This window comes from Eurytemora carolleeae, unplaced genomic scaffold, assembly GCF_000591075.1.
Source record: "Eurytemora carolleeae unplaced genomic scaffold, Eaff_2.0 scaffold2318, whole genome shotgun sequence".
Lineage (NCBI taxonomy): Eukaryota > Metazoa > Arthropoda > Copepoda > Calanoida > Temoridae > Eurytemora > Eurytemora carolleeae.
In genome coordinates this window covers 1,094-20,229 of record NW_019398203.1, presented here as the reverse complement: position 1 = coordinate 20,229, position 19,136 = coordinate 1,094, and the positions used below count along the sequence as shown (strand labels likewise).

Genomic DNA, 19,136 nt, shown 5'->3' with positions numbered 1-19,136 from the left:
CTCAGAAATACGCAGGGGCGACAAACAGACTTTCTTCACGCAGCATGGCTCGCGTAACAGCATTAACATTAACATTAAAATTAACATTAACATTAACATTAACATTTACATTAACATTAACATTAACATTAAAATTAACATAACATTAACATTAACATTAACATTAAGTTTGAATTTGATCAATTAAGAATGCATTATGCATCAATATTTAGTAATTAATTATTTTAAATTATTGTGCGTTGCGCATTTATTTTTCAGGAACTAAAGGAGAAAATTATCAAATTTATTACTTTTTAATCTGGAAAAGCGATGATATCTTTTAAATTTTCGACCAGAAAAAGATTTAAAGGGTACCGTTGTGAATCAGGCTTGCCCCTCGTTAAATAGAATTTCCATTGAAACTACATTTACAAAGTCCACTGAAACGAAAAACAAGAAAACATGCAAATATACAATTATATCAATGGACAGAGAAGAACCAACGAGGTTATAGAGTATAGAGTTATGATGTACGCTTATCCTTTATAGGCCATCAAATATACCGATATCATGCTGCATATTTGATTATTATAAGTAGATTCTGGCCTAACCTATAGTATATCATTATTAGTAAACATTTGTAAGTGTGCAGTACAGCTAACTGAGCACACAGGTAGAGAACTATCATCTCCCCTGAGAAGAACTTTTTGTAGTTTTTAGTTTTATCTTAGAATAATTTATCCTGGAAGTTTTAACATCTTACGGACGCAATGTTTTTACAAGCAAAAGTGATAATAACCTAAACATGAAACTTATTGCAGAGATCTCATCAAATAAAGCTCAAAAGTAATAAGTCAGTGCCACAAACTGAAATGTTCTAATATTTTGCAACCTGATCGTGGAAACCTTTGATATCGTATAATAGTTTGACATATACTGTAAAGACGACCTGAATATATTACAATCCCAAGATTAAATAAGGTTTTTTTTCTTTTAATGGCTTTTAAAATGATTTGAAAAGAAAGAAAGAAGTTTACAGTTGTAAAGAAAAATGAATATAAAAGAAACAGACAATTTTACATTCCGTACAGTCGTTTCTGAATTCTCATCCTTTTTTAAGGGTAACCTTGTAGTTAAATTGTTGACTTCTAGTTCTTTGAGACTTTTCTTCAGATTATTTAGATAAAAAACGATGAAAAAAACTTCTTTGAAATTCACTCTGTATAAACATGTAATAAAAACTCGCAGGCTCATTATTCATTAATGTTTATCTTGTAAAAAATAAGAATTTATAAAAACTAATATTTATCTAATGCCTTGAAGGATGATGAATTGAGTTGAGTCTAGAACACCATAAACTATTTCTTGCAATCTAAATATTTCAAAAGAAAAATTAAAAAATAGAAATTAAAATATAAATCTATGTTCGTAATAAGTTATCTGTATCCTAACTCTGCTCGTTTATTCGGAGAAAACTTATCTGTCCATATCATTACCATGTACTATAAATCCCATTATTACTTTAAATATAAATTAGTTGAACAATATCCTGTGTTTCTAGTAGAGGGCACAATGTCAGCTCAAATTGTGTCTTGAAAGATGGATACAGACTTAAAAAGTACTTAGAGCGTAGTAGTAATATTATTGAGGAACTGTGAGTTCGAGATGGAGTTGTATCTGTACGATACATACAGACGAATATAGAGATCACGGTTGATTGATACTTGAGAACACAGAATACCTGGATTGGTATTACTTAAGAGAACTTGTTGGAGTAAGGCATTTTCTACTAATATTCACTTATCATATTTTCTTATTGTTAAATTTGTATCTCTAGCTAAGATGAATCTCCCTGTATCTCTATCTAAGATGAATCTCCCTGTATCTCTATCTAAGATGAATCTCCCAGTATCTCTATCTAAAATGAATCTCCCTGTAATTATATCTAAAATGAATCTCCCTGTATCTCTATCTAAGATGAATCTCCCTGTATCTCTATCTAAAATGAATCTCCCTGTTTCTCTATCTAAGATGAAACTCCCTGTATTTCTAGCTCAGATGAATCTCCTTGTATCTCTATCTAAGATAAATCTCCCTGCATCTCTATCTAAGATGAATCTCCCTGTATCTCTATCTAAGATGAATCTCCCTGTATCTCTNTAGCTCAGATGAATCTCCTTGTATCTCTATCTAAGATAAAATCTCCCTGCATCTCTATCTAAGATGAATTTCCTTGTATCTCTATCTAAAATGAATCTCCCTGTATCTCTATCTAAGATGATTCTCCCTGTATCTCTATCTAAGATGAATCTCCCTGTATCGCTATCTAAAATGAATCTCCCTGTAATTCTATCTAAGATGAATCTCCCTGTATCTCTCTCTAAAATGAATCTCCCTGTATCTCTATCTAAGATGAATCTCCCTGTATTTCTAGCTCAGATGAATCTCCTTGTATCTCTATCTAAGATAAAATCTCCCTGCATCTCTATCTAAGATGAATTTCCTTGTATCTCTATCTAAAATGAATCTCCCTGTATCTCTATCTAAGATGATTCTCCCTGTATCTCTATCTAAAATGAATCTCCCTGTAATTCTATCTAAGATGAATCTCCCTGTATCTCTTTCTAAGATGAATCTCCCTGTATCTCTATCTAAAATGAATCTCCCTGTATCTCTATCTAAGATGAATATCCCTGTATCTCTAGCTCAGATTAATCTCCTTGTATCTCTATCTAAGATAAAATCTCCCTGCATCTCTATCTAAGATGAATCTTCCTGTATCTCTATCTAAAATGAATCTCCCTGTATCTCTATCTAATATGAATTTCCCTGTATCTCTATCTAAGATGAATCTCCCTGTATCTCTATCTAAGATGAATCTCCCTGTATCTCTTTCTAAGATGAATCTCTCTGTATCTCTATCTAAGATGAATCTCCCTGTATCTATATCTAAGATGAATCTCTCTGTATCTCTAGCTAAGATAAATCTCCCTGTATCTTTATTTAAGATGAATCTCCCTGTATCTCTTTCTAAGATGAATATCCCTGTATCTCTATCTAAGATGAATCTCCCTGTATCTTCAGCTAAGATGAATCTCCCTGTATCTCTATCTAAAATGAATCTCCCTGTATCTCTATCTAAGATGAATCTCCCTGTATCTCTATCTAAAATGAATCTCCCTGTATCTCTAGCTAAGATGAAATGGTTCTGTGTTCTGTATAATACAACACATCTGGTCTAACAATACAAAACTCAGTATATCTATTCTTCAACATATTACATCTTCATCCTTCTGCAGAAAATGTGCAAAAACTGAACCATTCAAGCAAAAACATGGTTTGCGATATGGGTAAGGGATCGTTAACCAAAAGGGTCATTATATAATCATCCAGAGTGTATTTCTATTTGAAAAAAATGTAATTGAGCATATCTCATTTAATATAAAGGAGAAATATATCTTCAGTAATGAACGAGTATAAAAGAGTTTAATTTCATCTTACCATAATTATCTTACCATAATTATCGCTCTTTTATTTCGAAACTGCACAAGATGGTTAAAGCCATTTAGCGGCCCACTGTGATTTAAAGGTCTCACGTATGATCACAAGCAAAAATCGATGAGAATTTTGCCAATTACTTCATTAAAACCAAAGCATACACCAAGTGCTATATAGCGCTAGAGTGTACATGTTAAGGGCTACAGATAAGCATACGTGAATTAAAGCTCAAGGTGTTGCGACACTTTAAAGTCGACCCTGATGAGATTTTATATAACCAGGCTGAATTTCCCTTAAATATAGTATCTATATTCATATTTTTATTAAACTACAAAGCATGAGATATTACAAATAAGCAATCAAAATTTACTATACAGTTTGGACCCGGATAAGTTATTTTATCATTATATTTTATTTTGAAATCCTAAATTTTCAAACGTATCGTTTTTTCATGAATATGGCTATTGAAACGGAAATTTTTCCTTATATTTTTCAGTAAGCAAAAAAATTTTCTTCTTCTTAGTTGTAAAATGAAAACTACATGTACATGTAATTCCGCAAAAAAGTAACGTTTTTCTTAAATGTTTCGATACCAGTGTATATGTACTTTATACTTTTAGCTCTCTAAGCCAGAAATTTAAAAGAGTATTGTTGAATGAAACTCCTGAGTTACCATTTCGGTGTCTTTAACATTCAAGTAGATTTTAATTTAAGAGATTCGAAAAAAGGAGAACATGAAAAATCTAAATAAAATAATATTTCATAACAAAAATACTGATATTCACAAAACTGCCTAACCTCATTAGTGAAACCCGGTTTTCAAAACTGGTTTTATAACGATATCCTGTCTTAAGTTTTGGGCTCTGTAAAAACAATTTCTTTATTTTTCCGTTAATGTGCAGAGCAATTGTACTGCAGTATTCATGTATATTGTATAACATCTAATATTATATTATATTATATTATAAAGCTTGGAAACCCAGCGTTGTACAAGGGGGGGTCATAGTTAGTGACACCGATTACCCGCGCTCTGTCGTAAATTACGATTTTAACTATTTTCCCGGACCCACTCAACTCAGAATCTCAAAACCAAGCAAAGAACATTTCCGTTGTTCCGAGTTCATTCATCTAAATTCGAGGCAAATTGGTCCAGGGGTTCCTGAGTTATGATCGGACAAACAAACAGACAGACAAACAGAGAATACAGTTTTATAGATAGTCTAACATATTTAGTTTATACCTAATGTTGTAACCTAACTTTTAAATTTAGATAGTAGAAAAATAAATCAGAGAAAATATTAAATTTTTGACATTTTTTGTTCATGAATCAACAAAATATTTCATACTGCAAGATATCCATGGCCAAAGTGGTTGCTAAACGAATTTTGACGAATAATTCTTAAAAAACTTCCATTATTGAGCCCAAATGGAATCTGGGTTGAAAGTATATTTAGCGGTATACAAATACACATTCTGTGTCTTTGTGAACTTTCTCAAGTTTTTGTGCACGTGTATAACTACACTTCAGAAATGTGTACTGCATTTGGGGTGCTAAAAGATGTAAACATAGAGAAAGGAAACGAACATATCGTGATGTACAAAACCGACCACTCTATTAATTAATTAATAGGTTGGTCGGTTGTGTACATCTGAGCTAAGCTTTACCTATTCGTTTCTTTTCTCTATGGATGTAAGTATCAGTAATCAATATGTATAAGATATAAATTATGATATACAGAAAAATAAACACTCTCTTGCAGTATGCATTCTGCAGTATGGATTTTTTTCTACAACTTGACATTATAATTTCAATTGTTCACAACAACTTAACGTGGCTAATTTCTGCCCCTAATATCAATCAATCAACATTTGGGATTGTAATAAATGGAATTATATCGACCCTGACATAAATGCCTTATTAATAGTTCTTAAATGCACAAGCCTAGGACTTGAAAGTCGATTTAGTCCTGAATATTAATCCAACTTTTCATAGCACTTAGAATCTATTAGTGGGATATGTAGGGTCGTTTTTCGTTTCGTTTTAATTTTTTTTTCTAAAAACGAACGTTTCGTTTTTGATAAAAATCTATCGTTTTAGAAAACAAACCAATCGTTTTTAACTTTTAAAAAACGAAAACTATCGTTTTTAAAAACGATCATTTTCGACCAACAAATGAATTTTTTCTTTAAAAGGTCGTTTACGATCTTTAACAAAGGGTCGTTGTTAACGATCGTTAACGAAGGGTCTTTGTTAATGATAGTTAACGAAGGGTCGTCGTTATACGGTCGTTAACGAAGGGTCGTTTTAAAAACTATCATTTTTTTTATAAGGATCGTTTTTAAAAACAACCATTTAAAAAAAAAACTAATTTTTTTATAACGATTGTTTTGTTTTTCGTTTTTTCTTCGACGTTTTCAAAAAGAAACGATCGTTTATCAATTGGAAATTCGGAAACGATCCATTACTAATATATATGTATACGAATAACTGCTGTTTTGATTTCACATAGATTCAGCCTGCTTATAAAAAATGTCATCAATTTTTAGACAGGGTCGACTTTGAAGTGTCGTTTCGCCTTGGGCTTTGATATTACCGCTCTTACTCATTTAGTAGCCCTTTACTTGTACAATGTAGCAGTACAAAGCCCGTGTTTTTAGCTTTGGTTTTAAAGAAGTAATGGGCAAAATTCTCATAGATTTTTGCTTGAGAGGTTGCAGCTTTAAATGTAATTTGTAAAGAAAACTAAATTACATCCTGTTAATATATTGAAGAGGTGATACAACTCTGACATGTATTGATAAACTAAAGAGGTGATATAACTGACATCTAGTGATGGTTTATCTAATTAAAGATTGAAGAACTGTTTGGCAGTGTTCTCTACTTCTAACTTATACAACAATCTTTACATGTAAATACTTTGCTTGTCTTCTATATATCTATATGTAAATTTAGCTTGTCTTTCTGAGTGTTTGTTTGGGTGTCTGTTTGTTTATATCCAATAAACGTCAAAACGGCTGAACCGATCAGGCCCAAATTTTTTGTGGGACATCACGTGACCCCAGGGAAGGTTAATGAATGATAAAAATAAAAAAATTTGCGTTTAAAAGTTTTTTTATTTTTGTAAAATTTTTAAAACTAGGCATATCTTCTATTTAAATTGTGAACATGTTCTTTTTGTTTAAATTTTAAAACAAAGAAGAAAAAAATTCGCGGATTTTCAAGAATTTTTTTTTTTTTTTTACAAAATTAAAACCCTTTAAAACACATTTTTTAAAAAATTTTATCATTCATAAATCTTCCCTGTGGCCACGTGATGTCCCACAAAAAATTTGGGCCCGATCGTTCAGCCGTTTTGACGTTTATTGGATACAAACAAACAAACAGACACCAAGACAAGCCAAATTTATATATAGAAGCTTGAAAATCCGCGAATTTATTTTTAAAAATCCGTGAATTTTTTTTCTTCTTTGTTTTAAAATGTACACAAACAGAACATGTTTCCAATTTAAAAGCCATGTAAATATATACTTTACTTTTTGTCTGTAACCGATAAACTTTAAAACGGCTGAACTTTAATTTTTGTAAATGACGCCAATTGGAAAAGAAAAATCCGCCGAAATTTGAAAGTTATTTAAAATGGCTGACTTTTACACCTTAAAGGTATAATTATTTACAGGAAAGGGGGCGTAAATCTCCCCAAAAGCCTAGTATTATATTGAAAGCTTTCAGGACGCCTCGCGCTCATCTTTCTCTTTAACTTTTAATAGATGCTCTATCTGCAGAATTTTCTCTTCTTAAACTATCAGACAAAAATATCTTTGCGAATTTTTTTTCTCATGGATTTTGATTTAAAGGACATTTTTTAAATTCTGACCATGGCCAGAAACCTTCCCTGGGGTGATGTAAGGGCTCCCCAAAAAATTAGCCGGATCTGTATATGGCCGTTTTGACTTTACACTATCGGTAATGTGTTAGATCTATAATACAAAGTTTGAAAGTTTACTCCATCAGAGTCCGAATTTAATGAATTTGAGCCGCGCCTCAAATCCGCCGAAAACCGGTTTCAATTGAGCGCCGGCTTGAATTTTGAAATATTGAATACAATATTAAGTGGAACCAATCATATTTGAGCAGCGTCTCAAATTCAAAGCCGTGGCTCAAATTCTTTAAATTCGGTCTCTGGTTCCCAAGATACAAGCATTTCAATTTAGCGTTGATTTAGCTATAAAACTTAACAATTTTAAGGGACTTTGTAAATATAATTTCAAGTGCCCCGCCATGCAAAGATGACAATATGGTCATTTCACAACGGTGCCCTTTAAACCATTGTCTCATCCAGTATGTATTAAATATAAAGATTTATAATTTTCCGAAACTGATTATTTCCTATTTTAGTTTTTCTACAAAAGTGACTTGCACTGTGCGCATTTCTATTGCAGGAAAACATAAAGGAATTATTAGAACCGTTTAGGCGTGTAAATCCGGCATTGCCATTTTTGCACGAGGGCCACTTTAAAATTACACTTACTGTCCCTTTGATGCTTAGGATAAATCCTTTGCTCCCTCGGAAATTTGAATAAGATTTAGGATTTAATTATTAAACTCTAGGGTCTACCCGTTAACTTTAATTAATTCTCTTTGAATAGATTAAGCTTAATCTTAGAAGACATTAATCCCGGTTTTAATTTCGCAGACCCGGAACATAGTGGCTTTTTGATATACACAACTTTTCTATCAGAAAAGAAGAAAAACCTTTTTTAAGTAAACTGAGTCTTTGCCACAAACTCTGTTTTCTTATTCCTTTATCTTTGCAACCCAATGTCGTAGACCTTAGATATTTCAAACTACAAATTCTGTTAGATCAAATAAAAAGTTTGAAATATCAAAAGTTTAAACTGAACCCTGTTGGAAAGATATAAGAAATTGAAATTTTTAAGTTAAATTCTCATCAAGGGTAGAGATTTAACCACATCTACGCATAATTTAACCTTTCTTCATTTATTAAATATGGCCCTTTTAAGCAATCTCACCTAATGAACTAAAACTTGATTCGGTTTTGTTCATTTAAAAGTTCAGAGCTCAGTTTCAGTACTTTTTATAATAGTTGACCGCGTGTCTGTAAAAATGGCTAATAGTAATGCCGAAATTTAATAGTTTCAAAGTTTTAGAAGCTTTAAACTTTCGGAAACAACATTCAAGATTTATAATAGTCAAGATAAACTTTTAGAAACCAATTTTAGTATACGGACACAGAATTTTCTAGTTTAACTAGGCGCAATGCTATTAAAAATAAACATTTTAAGGGCAAAACGAGACGAAATTGACGAAAATTACCAACATGGTTGTACCAGTCACTCGATCCTGTTTGTATGCCGACTGCCGAGTCCATTAGCGCCTGATCCAATCAGGGTTCAGTCATGTGTTTGTTGTCTATTCTGAACCAATAGAAATAGTATGGCGCTAACATCTATCTTTTTGTCTATCTCATTATCCAATTAGAGATATGAAACCTTCAATCTGCGCTATCGGTAAATGGAAATATTTACTTCTTCTGAAACTATGGTGTAGTTGTTAATTTTAGATAAAACTGTGGAAGGTATTGTTAGCCTGCAGTTAAACTAAACGCATGGTTTTCAATTTTCAGCTTTCTATCTTCAATATCATGGTTAAATGGGAAAATAGATTTCGAAATCAAATGTTATGTTATCACGTCGTAAACGGGTTTTATTTTAAATGAAAAATTAATCAGCCAAAACTTTATTCTATTTAAAAAAAAATAAGTTTAAGGAAAATACAAATGGAGGGTCACTAGAATTTTTTTATTTTTTCATTTTCCAAGAATCCAACGATCGAAGTTTAGTTTAGAAATAAGAATTTGATAAAAGGACACATTTTAAAACGTTGTACAACACTTTTAATGTATAGTTTGGGGTATGCCGGGGGGGGGGGGGGGGCTTTACAAATTCATCCTTTTATTTGTATTTTAAAGATTCCCCTTTTTAAGCAGGGATATATATTCTAGACAGGGATTTACAAAATAGTTTCTAAACAATACGCTGGAATATTTAACAATCTAATACAAACAGTTCTAAACAGTCAGAATTGAGAAGACACATATGTCAGAAAGATTTAAAGCGAAAGTAATGGCAGAAATGATTATAGCGATTTTCATCGCTAACCTTGAAACAGTAATCTCATCAATAATACGGATATTCAATATTATTTAAAGATCTCTAGCTCTCAAGCAAAAATCGTTGAGAATTTTGCCAATTACTTCTAAAAATTAAAGCTAACACCTAGTAGTGCTTTACAGTGCTAAAATGTATATGTAAAGTGTTACGGAAAAGCATTAATGAGTTAGAGCGGTAAAATCTAAGCTTAGGGCGTTGTGACACTTCAAAGTCAACCCTGTCTTGACTTTGTTGAGACTGTTCATAAGTAGGCTGAATCTATGTGATTGTCTTTTATTCTAAGTTTAAAAATGAATTTTAACCATTAATATCTAATTAAAACTTGATCAAACAAAGCTTTATCGTTATGAATCGGGCATTGCCATCTGTGGTTGGAGGGTCACTTGAAATTTGGCGTACAGTCCCTTTAATATTTGCTCCCTTTCCAAGGAAGCTGTGACTTTCGATCACCATTTGAGCAATTTAAAGTACAGGCATTGAGTTTTTGCCGCCAACTCTGGTTATCTTTATCTCTGCAACCCAATACCGTAGACCTTTGATATTTCAAAAAATGAATTATGTAATATCAAAAAGGCTTAATTTGAAATATCAAAGGTTTACACCACCAGATTGCATTGATATATTATATAGAAAATTTGAGTTTGTGGCAAAAACTCAGTTTCTTTGTTAGCAGATGCGTTTTGAATGAACAAGTATAAAAGACAACTACGTAAGTTTGAAGATAGTTGAATAAAGAAATTAAAGAAACTAAACATATTTATGGAAAATAAAAAAAGACTAAATGTTTTTTTTGTTTATTTGTTTTAAAAAATTTAAATTTGATACATACATTTTTATATCCTTAATGACACTTTACGATATTTCTTTTTTATTAAAAATTTTCTATTTGTTAAAAATTAGCCCAAAGGCCAAAACATAAAAAAATATTTCAAATTAAATTCTTGATTTTAATTTCTGAAAATATTACATTTAAAGGGCCAATAAAAGTAATTTAAAGGGACCCTCTACTTTAAAAGGAGCTTACTCAATTCACAAGAGTACCCTTAAAACTTGAAATTCATTATTTGCGGATTTATAAAAATCAAAAGAGTATCACCGTTGTGAATCAGACATGCTGTAAATGGAGATACGGTATAGATTTAAAAAATAAAATAAAAAAAGGTTAATAATTGTAAAATATGATTTTTTAGAGTAAACTCTCCTCTGATTTCCCTGGTATACAACTGTATAGCAAATTCGTTCAAACATTGTTTATACTGAAGAAAAATTGAAATATATTTTTGAAAATACTGAAAAGCAATTATCCAAATACCAAAATGCTACGAAACCAGGGGGGGGGGGGTATAATAGTTCTCTACCTGTGTGCTCAGTTATAGCTGCATGTAGACCTAATTCAATAGTTTAGAATTACGTCTTCCAAATACTGGATTAGTTTTAAAGTCATTTTGCAGTTAAGTTCTTTAGCAAAATCTTTTACTCCAACATATCTTAATCTGGGATCGATTTTACTACTATAAAACTGCCTTATAATGTTTATTATTACTTTCTTTGGTATCAAACAACTGAGCAAATTATGAGAAAGACATTTTAAAATATTCAGCAACTGTCAACTGTCATGTTTCGTGGGACACCCTGTACTATAGGTTAGGCCAGAATCAACTTATAATAAAAAAATATGCAGTACGCTCTCGGTATAGTTAATGGCCTATACAATTAGTAAAGGATTAGCGTACATCATCACTCTATACACTATGACCTCGTTAGTTGAAACGTTATTTTGAATCTCATTTGAAAGGACAATTATTTTTTCAGAGTTTAAAATTTACTGGTAATCGTAATGATGTATTATTCTTAACTAATAGACTGAACACACACTTTTGATTTTTCTAGATTTAGATAAAGAGCATTTTTTAGGGTGCTTTATTTTCTTTGATAAAAAACATGTAAATTATCATTATATGTATGATATATTTTTTCATTTTCAATTTTGAGACAATTTTGATCAAAAATTAGGTTGGAATGAATTTCCTTTTTGTCGGGAGCTCGTCTTTTATTTTCAGTTTTTTAAAGTCGTCTTCTAGAACTTCAGGAAGAGAGATAGTGCGCTTCTCAGAGGTCAACCTTGCTAGCTAAAATAAATAAATAAATTAGTTAACCACCAATCACTTAATCAATAATATTTCATACTAGACAAATCCATCATATTAAACCAACTTTATTTGAATTGGCGTATTTTCTGCGTAATTAACACAGAAATTAAATAAAAAATAAAAAATAAATTTATTGCCGAATTTTGCGCTTTTTATATCCTCGCGTAAAATATGAGTACATTCATATGTATGTTTAAGTGTCTTCCAGTGGAAATTCTTTTTCTCATTGCGTATCAAATCTATAAACAAGACATTCGCATATATATGTTGCGTATAGCCAGCCAAACGGCTGGACCGATTGGACTGAATTTTTTTGTGGACACTCATGGGTAGCCGGGAAGTGTTATAGCAATTTTTTTATCCAACATTTATTTTTTTCCACGGGCAACCCTGGGCCCTTCAGTTGAATAAATTAATAAAAGAAAGTATTGGTTAGGTGGGTCCAAACTGCATAGTAAATTGTGTTTGCTTTTTTTGTAATATCTCATGCTTTGTAAATTTTAGTTAAATAAAAATATGAATGAATGAATAACTGAATAAATTAATAACTGAATAAATGAATAAATGAATAAATGAATAAATGAATAGATGAATAAATGGACTAACCATATTTCTTTCTTGGTGTTTTGAGTAGAAATCCGAAATATAATCTTGTCTATCTGTGTGCTCTTTTATCAAGGAACCAGTGGAATATCCTAGAGAAAAACTTTGAAATAAAGATGTCAAAACAAATTATTACTTACATGACTAAATCTAGATAAAGGGGGGGGGGAGAGGGCATTTTACGGCTTCCCTATTTTTTAAATGTATATGAAATTTAAATATTTATCACAAATGCATGACAACTTCAGTAAGATCAAAAACGACTATAAAATTATGACTTAAGAAGATGGTTATACTTCTAAAAAGTTGGAGGGGCAATATAGTTGTTAAGTTCCTATTGGGCCTTAGTCTTGGTTAGTGAATTTACTCAGGAGTATGTTGAGAATATTTCAAGATATTCCTGAGGAACTCTTGAGAAAATCTTGGGAATAGTTCCCAGGAATTGGTTCAGAAGAACTTTTCTCTGGAAATTCCCAAGAATTTCCACAAATTTAGTTGACATTTTCTCCGGTTTTTCTGCAGAATTGGTAACAAGAAATTCCCTGGAATTGGTTACAAGAAATTCCTTGGATAGAGTTATGAGAATTTCCTCGTAATGGGTTACAAGAAATTCCTCGGACCTGGTTACGAGAAATTCCTCGGACCTGGTTACGAGAAATTCCTCGGAATGGATTACGAGAATTTCCTCGGAATAGCTTTCGACATTTTCACCGGATTTTCCTGTGAAATATTCCTGGGAATTTCCGCGGATTCCCAGGAAAAATTCTTTGGAATTTCCGCGGATTTTCTGCAAAATTGTTATTTGGGATCTGATCAGTAAGTTCAGAAAGTACAAAATTTTTTCTAGCCAAAGCCAAAATAATACGAGGTTGCTATGTTGAACTCCTAACCATTGTTTTAAAGTTTAAAAACATTTTTACTTGTCCGGTCAATTGACTTTTCGATTGATATTTCTGCCATGTGCACAATTTAACCAAAAAAATCTTTTTTAAAGAGGCATTCGAGACGTTTGATGGTATACAACTGTATAGCAAATTCGTTCAAACATTGTTTATACTGAAGAAAAATTGAAATATATTTTTGAAAATACTGAAAAGCAATTATCCAATTGTAGTAAATGCCCTACTCCATAAGTGTTTCTCAAACCCATATCAATCCAGGTCCCACTTATCTTACTTTACTATCAATGTCACACACAGACATCCTTTCGTAAACTATCGCGGCCAAACACTGGGCACGATCTTGAGCTGTCAAACACTGACACAAGCTCGTAAACTGTACAACACTGGGCATGACCTCAGAGTAGGGGTTTCAACGTAATAGATTATTCACTTACGCAAATTACGAGCAGCTATGCAAATAATTTCTCATTTCGTGTAATTTTGCAGGATTACGCCTAATTAGCAAAACTTATATTTTTCGAAATTACAGCAAGTTTTGGGTAATTTCTAGAATGTAATTTCGCAAAAATATCTAATGATTAAGCAAAATTAGCGAAACTTCAATTTCGCAAAATTACGTTGTAATTTCGCGAAATTTTGTAATTATTATGCCTAAAAAGCAAAACTTCAATGTCGCCAAATTACGCCATAATTTTGCGAAATTTCTACAAGGTAATTTTGCAAAATATTGTGATAATTATGCATAATTAGTGAAACTTTAATTTCTCAAAATTATGCTGTAATTTCGCGTACTTTCTACAAAAGTTTGGGTTTGACGGAGTTATATATATATATATATATATATATATATATCTATATATATATATATCTAGGTTAGGTTAATCCCAATACAAGATTTTTGTATTTACTGATAAATGCATTTAGGTTTATGGACAATGTACAAGGTAACTTATCTCACTCAAAGAAGTTCGTAGTAAGATTTTGATTCTACTGAAGACAACCGGAGGGATTTTATTTTCACTGGAGGGGTTTGAAAAAATGCTTTTTACAATTTAAAACTGCAGGGTGATTTACATCCCACTGGAGGGATTCAGATATCTTTCCGTGGGGGTAATGTGACTCATAAATGTCCCCTTCTCCTAGTTCACAGCCTTCTTGTTTTCTTTTTAACATTTTACATTTCTATAGGTAATATATTCTAAAAAGAAAGTAGCAATATATTTGTAAGTTTTTAAGATGAATTGGAGTATAGCAAACCTTTATAGATGAAATCAATGAGAAAATATATATTGGTTTTAACAAATATACAACTCACAACAACCACAAATAAGTAGGGTGGGTATAATTCCGTAAAGTAGGGGTGGGTGAACGTAATTTTTGTACAGACTCAACTAATGTACATATAGTTTGTACTGCACTGCCTAGTCATACATCGAGTTGACAGCTGACGCAACTATATGTTGATGTGGTCTGACTTTAGGCTGCATCTGGCTGAATTTACAATCATTACTCCATTAATTTTATTAATATCCTTGTTTTGCTTTTTAATTTTTTTTATCTTTTTCACACTTCTATAAATGTGACATATACAACATTTTCAGCTTTAAGGTGTCACACAGTCTAAATTTTGAAAATAATCAAAAGTTGGATGGCTGCCAAAGAAGCAAATCTCATTTATTCAACAAAAATCGCTTATTTGGTAATCATCTAACTTTTACTGGTAAATAAGCGTTTTTCTTTGTTGCTACATTGGCAGCCGTCTATTTTTTACTGCCGATTTTTTATTTCAAAATTTAGAGTGCATGGGGAAAAATCAATTTTAAATGTGAACAAGTTAGGAACATAATATCATCTAAAGCTTAGAGAGGGGGTGAAGGCGACCAGCACCATTTGACATCTGACCCGCAGATGTCGCCACAAAACGGGTTTGCGGCATGCGCTTACCCCTATACTGTTCAACCCTCAACTGTTGGCCTTTCGGCAAAATTTCTTTATTTGTATATGCTAATTAATTTGCAGCATTAATTTAAATTATAAAGATGTCATGCTATCTAGATAATAAACTTATTCATGATACACTGGTGCGGGTTACCTTCCCCCCCTCGATTAGATCTGATGAAAAGATTATGGGAAATTGAATTCCACTGCACTTAATTTAATCAAAGTTAAATCTACTTTATAAGAGATCTCACGGAGAGAGAAGTTAAATTACAGAAATTAATTCAAACTGAAATCAAAAGATGAAAGAGCAGGTTTGGTTTAGAAAATGAATATTTTATAAAATAAATTTAATTTAAAATTTTGAATTTAATATTCAAGAAGTGGTTCTAAGAGCAATCAAATTTAGATTACTATTAAAGCTATAAAAATAATATTCCTTAAAAATTGAGGAAGTTTTCGATAAAAGGACAAAAAAGAATCAGAACTTACCAAAAATACTGCCCCCAATTGCTGCAAGGCCGCCTATCTTAACTCCAGCTAAGAGCCCAACAGGACCGCCAAGACAGGTTCCAAGTACTGCCCCGGCCATAGGATAGACGGTAGAGGGAGAATAATTTGGCCCTGTCCGCTCTGTACACTGTGTACGGGCAGTATCATAGACGCGCTTGCATTGTGTTTTGACCTGAACAAACATAATTACAACATTACATGTAAATCATCATGGAACATAAAATGACAATCTCTGTAAAAGTTATCTGATCTGTAGCCTAAACTATCTATAAAGTTTATCCAGGGGCGTATTCAGGAATTTTTCCAGGGGAGAGGCTTAAATCTTTTTTATCTTTCCAGGGTGGGGCCCATAGCCCCCCCCCCTGAATACGCCCCTGAGTTTATCCTCGGTAGGTAGTATATTCCTAACCTTTAGACTACTGGTTGAAGATTGGATATCTGTTTTATGAGAAGGTTGATATCCTTAATCTAATGTTTACCAGTACATGCTACGTTGGCTATCTGTTTGATGAGAAGGTGGATATCCCTAATCTACAGTCACTCTCCACTAAACTCTACTAAATTTTCGGTCAGTGCACTGCAGATTAAGTCAGTACCCACTAGTAGCTTAGCTTGAGGGTGTAGTTACCTGTACTAGGTTGGATATCTGTTTAATAAGAAGGTTGATATATCTCTAATCAATGTTTATCGGTGCTACTGCTAGGTTGTATTTCTGTTTGATAAGAAGTATTATATCCCTATTCTATAATTACTGGTGTTAGGTTGGATATCTGTTTGATAAGAAGGTTGATATCCCTAATCTATAGTTTACCGGTGCTAGGTTGGAGATCTGTTTGATAAGAAGGTTGATATCCCTAATCTATAGTTTACCGGTGCTAGGTTGGATATCTGTTTGATAAGAAGGTTGATATCTCTAATCTATAGTTTACCGGTGCTAGGTTGGATATCTGTTTGATAAGAAGGTTGATCTAATCTATAGTTTACCGGTGCTAGGTTGGATATCTGTTTGGAAGGTTGATATCCCTAATCTATAGTTTACCAGTGCTAGGTTGGATATCTGTTTGATAAGAAGTTGGATATTCCTAATCTATAGTTACTGGTGATAAGTTGGATATCTGTTTAATAAGAAGGTGGATATCCCTAATCTATAGTTTACCAGTGCTAGGTTGGATATTTGTTTGATAAGAAATATTATATCACTAATCTATAGTTACCGGTGCTAGGTTGGATATCTGTTTGATAAGAAGGTTGATATCCCTAATCTCTTCCTCCAATACGGTCCAGATATCCTCGTTCAGTAAATCCTTATCCTTTTTCACCTCAGCCAGGCGAGTTCTTTCCTCCTAAGCATTTAAATAAATTGGAATATATATTTAACAATATAATTAATTTAAGTTAACTTTGAACTGAGCTGAAAGTCAATATGAAATAGTGGAACTATCTACAACTACCTTAACTTTTTCTTTTAATATGCCTTAAGAGGGTGTTATTGATTTCACAGTTGAAAGCTTGCGCAAACAGAGTAGAAGAAAGAGAAAGGATTTTTTGACAATGTTCAGAAATAATAAAAAAGCAAATGCCAGAGATAGATTTACTGACCTCTGATAAAATTGAGACCACATCCTCCTTAGGATCTTCATACAGAACCTCGAGCTGTGGGGAAGAGGGGAGAACGGGTCCAAACTCAAACTGAGATGTTCCTGGCACCTTTGGAAGTGTTCTGGGCGAGGAAGGGGATAGATAGCTGAGTCTCGTTCCATCCTCCTTTATACTACGATTTGGATGAACATCCAAGGGTTCAGGAGCCTAAATAGATAAAATTGACCTTCTGTATCAAGATGAGGTTACCATTTTGACAAGGCCATGTTGGCACAAGAACCCAGTGGGCCAGTACATACAATAAGACTCAATAGTCTGGTTGGTACCTGTGAACGCTATCAGGTTCTAGTCTACTACTAACACTGAGTAGGTGTTATAAATGTGGTGCATACAAGTCTATTAGCTGTTATAACAGCAGCTGTGTTGGTAAGTGTGAAGATTTGAATGCCTAGAGAATTTAGTCAATGTTAGGTACCTTCCCAAAGGCTTTTTCCCAAGCGCCATCTTCCCGATGGCGTATCACCAAGTGTAAACTTCCCAACTTTGCGATTTCCTAAGTCTGTCCTAGCTGCAGCACTCTGCCCCCATTGCAGCCTATGACGTCTCAGAAGGTCTAACCTAACCTTTGGGAAATTGCTGCTTGGGAAAATGCTTTTTGGAAAATACCTAACACCATTTTAGTCTACTACTGGTACTAAGTAAGTAAGTTGTGAATTTCAAGACGCTTGAAGGGACTGTAAAGGAAAAATGAAAGGGGTATAAGCTAATAACTTCAGAAGTTAATTGAGACCTATAAGAGTTCTATCTGATGATCCTTTCTCAAGAAATTGATATAAAACTGGCCAAAATTATACCAAAACCTATATATATAGACGGAGACACATGCCAATGATACTGCAATGTCATTGGTGGAAGTTCTGGTCACGTGATACAAACAAATCAATTATATTATGAATTATGTCTATTAAAAATTAAAAATTATTAAATTCCAAAAATTCCTCTGGGATCGTTGTTTTCAGATTGGTTGTGCATTTGCTGAATATGATTTGTTTTAAACTTAGAATCTTATACCAAATCTTATATGAATGAGTTTTGGTATAATGACACAGTTTTATATTCATTTCTTGAGACAGGAACATCAGATAGATCTCTTATCGGTCTCGATCAACTCCTAATATTCTTAGGTTTGAACCTATACCTCTTTCATTTTTCCTTTACAGTCCCTTTAAATTGAAAATTTGCATTCTATTGTCCACTTATCATCTATCCACATAGTACAGTAAGTTTATGAGCTAGTCAAGCAGCCGTTAGGAGTGCAGTTGTCTACATGCCAGCCTATGTAGCTGAACTGTACACTTACAGCTGTTATAACTACTAAATGATAGAGGGATATTATGACCTAACCTATAGTATAATACTCAAATATGTAGCACGCTAATGTAGTTTCTAGCCTTCTAATTAGTAAAGCATCATGGCGTATATTAGCACTCTTTACGATATGACATCGTTGGCATAGCAGTTATGTTGTTATTACAATTACTGCTTGTACTTTGGTCCACAATTAAGTCTATCCAATATTAGTGACCATAAACTTATTCTTTTTATTCCAAAGAATCTTTTTTTTTTAATTAATCCGGGCAAATTGTTTATTTGTTTGTATAATGACCATTCAGCTCTGTTTGTTTTACACTCTCAGAACCAATTTCTGTTTAACAGAAATCAATGAATTTCTAATAAATTCAGAGCTACAAATGCTAAATTC

At 32.6% G+C, this 19,136-nt stretch overlaps 1 protein-coding gene across 1 annotated transcript; it reads right to left on the bottom strand.

Moving 5' to 3' along the window:
- Window positions 1-10,781: 10,781 nt before the first annotated feature.
- On the bottom strand, window positions 10,782-17,581 carry LOC111717000 (uncharacterized; the record flags this gene model as incomplete). Its single annotated transcript, XM_023492514.1, has 6 exons — window positions 10,782-10,892; window positions 11,698-11,798; window positions 12,426-12,514; window positions 15,755-15,947; window positions 16,990-17,118; window positions 17,375-17,581. Coding segments are annotated over 6 exons (756 nt in total), but the record flags the coding sequence as incomplete, so codon positions are not given.
- Window positions 17,582-19,136: the final 1,555 nt, after the last annotated feature.